This window comes from Meleagris gallopavo, chromosome 13 (genome assembly GCF_000146605.3).
Source record: "Meleagris gallopavo isolate NT-WF06-2002-E0010 breed Aviagen turkey brand Nicholas breeding stock chromosome 13, Turkey_5.1, whole genome shotgun sequence".
Taxonomy (NCBI): domain Eukaryota; kingdom Metazoa; phylum Chordata; class Aves; order Galliformes; family Phasianidae; genus Meleagris; species Meleagris gallopavo.
Window position 1 is genome coordinate 6809376 of NC_015023.2, and position 5843 is coordinate 6815218.

Genomic DNA, 5843 nt, shown 5'->3' on the forward strand with positions numbered 1-5843 from the left:
AACTTTAAAAAAAAAAACAAAAAAACACGAATGCAACCTAATTATTTTTTCAAAGGCAGAACAAAGCCAGTCTCACAAGACAAACATTCAATGCTGTTACTTGAGGACTGACATCGAACACTGCAAGTGGCTCAGTGGAGGCTCCTCAGCATAACCAGAATATTTGTCCTGAAGCATTTAACATCAAATAGGGTTCTATTTACCTACTGACAAAAAACAGTTGCTACCAAGGGACATTTTTGAACACTACTGTTTAATTCCCATTTTAGGTCAGCCTCCACTGAAGCAGCTTGTGGATAATGTTTCTTCTTTTATATTGCATGTAATTTACTAGCTAACACACATGCAAAAGTTATTAAAGTCGGATTATTCTCTTACCATGTCCACTCCAACAACGTATCCTAAACTTTCGTTTCCTGGTAAGACATCACAGAATATAACTGTCCCATACTCTATACTCTCTCCTATCTTCAGAGAAACCCTGGAGTTGATCTCCAGAGGAGGAAGTTCTACCTGCATTGTGTCAACTGGAGCTGCATAGTCACTTTCCAGTTCATTGTCATCTTCTTCCACCAGCTCCAGTTTGTCCAAAGCAACAAAAACCCCACAATCCTCATCACATCTGAAAAGCTGCTTGCCTTGGTACTGTCCATCAGTAAAGCCCTGGCCACGACCTTCTTCCTAAGAGTCAGAGGGAGAAGAAGAAAAAACAAAAGCTGTGCATTTTGTGCCAATGCAGGCTACTTCAAAACAGTAACATAATCCATCGATCTGGAGAACCCACAGTATGAATTAGCCTGATGAACTATCATTACACTGGGAGAAGTTGTCAGAATTTGCAGCAGCAAATATACACACTGTCTACTCTAAGGGATTAAATGGCAGAAAGCTTTTTACTTGGCAAAGAACGTATTCTTCAGCTGCAGATTTTGCTTTTATTATCAAACTTTTGCCAGATCAAGGCGAGACTACTTCATACTAGGCACAAACGTTAAGAAATCAAGTGAAGAGAGATGGTTTTCATACGTGCTCAGGCCTGATGTTCCCTGAGGTTCTTACTAGCAATTGCAAAGAGCGTGGAAACTTTGAAAAATATATTCCTAGAGCCAGAGTAGCACTCTCCTCAGTTGAATCCTTCAGTGTCTCATGGTACTGCAGCACAGTAATGCCTCACTGAAGCGCACAACAGCAATACTCTCTCTCTTAACTAGCTGCAATTTGAATTTTTGTGCTCTGCAAGAGCACTAAAATCTAGGTATGCACTACAGATTGTATCTTGGCACTGTTGCCACACACACAGAAAACCAAGGTACTCAACAGAAACCTGAAACTCAGAAATTTGCCCTGATGAAAATGTAAGTTATTAGACTAGAAGAGTCAGAATATGTTCAAGTCTTTCTGCTAGCTCCTGTGTCTTCATCAAATGCATAGCATACAAGGCTGATGTGACATGCTATGATCTCACGGGTCAAATATATTTGATACGCGACTCATGATTTTTATGAAAAGACTGAAGGTCACAAAACTGGGGGGGTTGTGTGGAGGGGTAACAAAGCTGCTAGATTCTGTTATAATTGCCTCTTTAAAAAGCGTTTTCAGTTCATCTTACAAAATACATATGATGCTCGCCCTTAGCAAGGAACTTACCAGTAGTTCTACTCCAAAATATATCCCTGTTAGGGACCTTTCCTGCAACAAGGGTCCTCTGAAACGAACAACTCCAGGAAACTTCTCTTCTCCTGACCTAAGCTGTACTCTAACAGGTGAGCCAATATCTATTTGGATGCCTTTAGTTAATCTGCTTTTGCTTTTAAACAAGCTGTACCTTTCCTCACAGTTAGTAATTGCCAAAAGCAGTTCAGCTAGCTTTTCATTTATTTCGATAACATCCTTCTCATCCACAAAAAGAATTGCATGAGGTTGTTCCAGAATTTTTAATCCAATCTGTAGTTTCTTGCCTTTACAAGGAATATTTCTGGAGTGGCCCATGGAAGAACGGTCTTGAAAAAACTGCCCGATGCTACCCTTGGGCACCTTCAACAGCTTCTGAGTCTGCTTGTCTACGACACTGCATTCTTGGAGAAGCAAGTAAAAGATGCGCTCTTCCCAATAGGATGAACTTCCTTTTTCTTGACTCCATAACCCTGAACTCATTGTGACTGAAACTTCAGAAGCTGCACAGAAGATTTCAAGAAAAAAATACAGCTGTTGATATATGTCTACTGATCTTGAAAAATTCTACTGGAAGGTCCACGCTTTGTGACACGATTCGGTTTTCATATTGCGAAGAACCAACTCCAGAGCAGAAGGCCTAGGAAAAGCAGAAAGAAAGGCAAACTTAAGCTGGGGAAATGCTGTTAGTCTTAAGTAAAAGAACAGAAAATCATTTACATCTGTGACCACAATCACTCCTCCAACAGAGCAAAAACACTTCAGCAAAATCCAAGGCAGCAAAAACAGTCCCTGAACAGCCACAGCCCCACTGACCACACACATACTTGTGCTTGTTAATACTATGCATTTCCTCCCCTTGTTTCCTTGGAGAGGCTATGGAAAAAGTGTACTGAAATGCAGAAACCACTCGAGTGAAAGGATAAAAAAATCTCAATTCCAAATGAACTGGAAAAGACATCCTCACAAATGATATTTTGTGGAAGCTTCCTGCTAGGAAGACCTTTCCTCGAGCTCAGTGACTACTTACTTCTGACAAAGTGCACATCTGTCATCTCAGATAACGTTTTGTTTTAGCGAAGTAGAAAATTGTGTCAGTGTAAGAGATGAACAGAAAATGGAAATTCTACCCCTCTGCAACAGTCGTTTCTTTAAGCAACAGAGATGGGCAGTTACAGTGAGCAATAAACAGTGCATGAAAGCTAAATTGTGTCTCTGCTGAAACATTCCATTATGTAGAAAAATCTAGGAGCTTTATCATTTGAGAAAGGTAATTCACTTCAACAAAGTAGGAAATTTATCACTTAACAAGGCAGTTAAGTGAAAACACCTTTGTTAAATATTATCATAAGAATTATAGTCAATGAACAATATCTTAAGTTATTTCATTGCTCATGGTAGCAGAAATACAAGTAACATACATCCATTGATTGCTCCAAAAGTAATGCCTCTTCTTCATTTTCACAGAGACTACAGCAGATACAGAGCAAAATACTATCTGATAAAGCACATTGTCAGCTACAAAACACTAACTTTCAGCACAGTCACCACCATTCACTATGCATTTTCACTGGTGATGAACAAGAGCTTGTATGCCACACACAAACAAGTCTGCACCAGCAGAGGTGACCACTGTTTCACAGCTGCTATAATGACACAGCTGCTAGCAAAGTGATTGCCCACATAGCAGATCTTTCATCAGCCGAACAGATGGAAGTCCTAACACTCCAAATCCAGGCTATACAATGAGTTTGGCAGGACAGTCCAGTTAAGGCTGGCAATGTGCTCCATAGTCTTCTAACTAGGGGCCTGGTATTACTGTGTTGCAAGAGAAAGATTATCATTTTGTCTGGCCTTACTATCACAATGTAGAGGTTAGAGTTAATGGCATGACAGGGTTCCAGAAGGATTGCCCCTTTCCTATCCCAAAAGACAGTGCACATCACTTTACCCACTCAGGGCTCCATCTTGAATTGATTCTTCGATGAGGAATTCACATATGGCCACTCCATGGACTGCTGTTCTGACTCTGGCTCACACTGGGGACATCAGATCACAATAATGATGCGATCTAGAGAACTTTGTTTGGGTTCTGACAAACTCGCACTCAGTGTTCTTTCTTTTTCTGTGCATTTGTGGGACCCGCCTGGTGCAAACTCCGTGATATCCCAACACTGCCATCATTGTTTCCAACACACTGAAGCTGATACTCAGCTCGATGCACAGTTCTCTGATGGTAATCCACCGGTTTGCACGGATGAGCTGGTTGAGATGCTCTTCATTTGATGGTGTGACAGCTTTGTGTGGCCATCAACACCACAGCTTGTCTTTCACATTACAGTCACTATTGTTGAAATACACAATCCACCACCTCACTCTGCTCACATCCACTGTCTGCTCACCAGACATTCAGCAAGCCTCAGTGGGCACCATTTTCTCCACATGAAGAATTCAAAGACATCTTTTTGCTTCATCCACACTTCTATACCAAACATCAGTTGTCAGGCTGCCCCGCTGCTGCCATCTGTCACATGGCAACAAAATGGAATGGAATATTGGTAGGAAGGCTCAACTTCTACTGCCATCCTACCAATATCTGCCTCTGAGATCGTGGGTCTACATAATAAAATAGAAGGCATTATTTTTGGAGCAGCCCTCATACATATATGTTACATGTTATAATGGATACATGAAGGAGAATCTTCAATAGCTTAACAGGAATTGGTTTTTTGCTGAAGAGCAAGAAGGGTCCCATACAAGTAAAGAAAATACCTTCACATAAATTGCTGTGTCACCACTCCGTGGTGCCAAAGCCAGTTTGCATTTAGTTAAAGGTGAAGTTTAACTTCAGTATATAAAAAGTATATAAAAGTATGTAAAAAATATATAAAAGTATATTCAGTATAATAAAAATATGCTTTGTCCTAACACTTCTTGTTATTCTCTTCCTCCAAGTCTTTTCTCCAATGGCATTTAAGTATCACAAGATCTATCGTGACTTCCCCTACTCAGTCTGATCTCAGTTCTAGAAGCTATTAGAAAGACTCTACAAGTAATTATCTTGAACATACTTAAAGTTTTAAGCTTTTTCATGTGAAGGAAAATAACAGCCAAGGAGCAGTTTAACTGTAAGCAATGCAGCGTCTTTCAGCCACTGGGAATTCACACCTTCCTATGCTGCCCTGCTACGCCTCCAAGCAAGGCACTGTCTGACAGAGCCATGCCAGCTCTCTTTTCATCTCCAAGATATTACACACGGGTGCCAGTCACTGCCACACTTTGACACAGTTGCTGCAGCACCTTATAGGAAATTATGCATTTTTCAGGTGTTTTCATTTTCAAAATTATTTAACTCCCCTTCTCACAGTCCTTCCACACAGCTCATCAATGCCCAGCACGATGCAGCTATCTGATACTGCAAGGATCCAGGTCCTCCTTTCACTCTCAGAAACCATAACACTAAGTATGGACATAATAACGTATTAAGAGAAGTCTACTCAAGAGCTTAAGAAGAGAAGCAAGGAACACATCAGGAAAGCTTTGTTTGCAGCTACCAACCCCCTAATTCTACCACATGCAGCTCAGCTGCAGTGCTATGCAATCTTAACACACTTAGTGGCAAAGAATTCAGTGAGAAAACACATCAATAGCTACAATCGGATTTCAAAATAACTTTAATCCGTGAACAGCCAGCCTTTGGAAGTCCTGCCGTCCACAGAGATGGCACAAAGCCACTAAAATAAAGTGCTAACAAGTTTTCCACGATGACAAAGTTCATTACCAACGTGTTGTCATCACACAAAAACGTCTTTAAAATCTTATTTACCACTTTCCCACTCCAAACACACCGTTCCATAACAACAGAACGGATAGATAAGCATTCCCACGGCGCAGAAAAGCCAGCCGAGAAGCACACGTGCCAGGAGCGATTGTAACAAAGCTGATGAGGAGGACAGCAGGTGCGGCAGCAGGCAGCCCTCACACCGCGTGAGAGGAAAGAATTAAAAAGCTCCTTCAAAATATCAACTAAAATACCTTCCGATGTCAGTAAATCCACCATTTCTAAAAGCCGAACACGGTTCGAGGTTCCCGTTCTGACACATGCGTTCCGCCCAGGAGGAAGAACGAGCCCAGCCGGTAACCGGCGGAAAACCCCGGCGCTGCTGCTTCCA

General features: G+C 41.4%; 1 protein-coding gene across 1 annotated transcript; it reads right to left on the bottom strand.

Annotated features, from left to right (window-relative positions):
* Positions 1-29: 29 nt before the first annotated feature.
* Positions 30-5822, bottom strand: LOC104912954 (ubiquitin carboxyl-terminal hydrolase CYLD-like). Its single transcript, XM_010717798.3, has 3 exons — positions 5707-5822; positions 1648-2311; positions 30-681 (listed from the first exon to the last, which is right to left on the bottom strand). The coding sequence occupies exons 2-3, from the start codon at positions 2152-2154 to the stop codon at positions 367-369; spliced, it is 822 nt and encodes a 273-aa protein (XP_010716100.1). The 5' UTR covers positions 2155-2311; positions 5707-5822; the 3' UTR covers positions 30-366.
* Between the last annotated feature and the right edge of the window lie 21 nt (positions 5823-5843).

Bases quoted from the DNA above. Each gene is read 5' to 3' on its own strand.
- LOC104912954 (XM_010717798.3), bottom strand. From the start codon at position 2,154: ATGAGTTCAGGGTTATGGAGTCAAGAAAAAGGAAGTTCATCCTATTGG. The intron at 682-1,647 runs GTAAGTTCCTTG...TCTGACTCTTAG, and splicing joins ATTTTGGAGTAGAACTACTG to GAAGAAGGTCGTGGCCAGGG.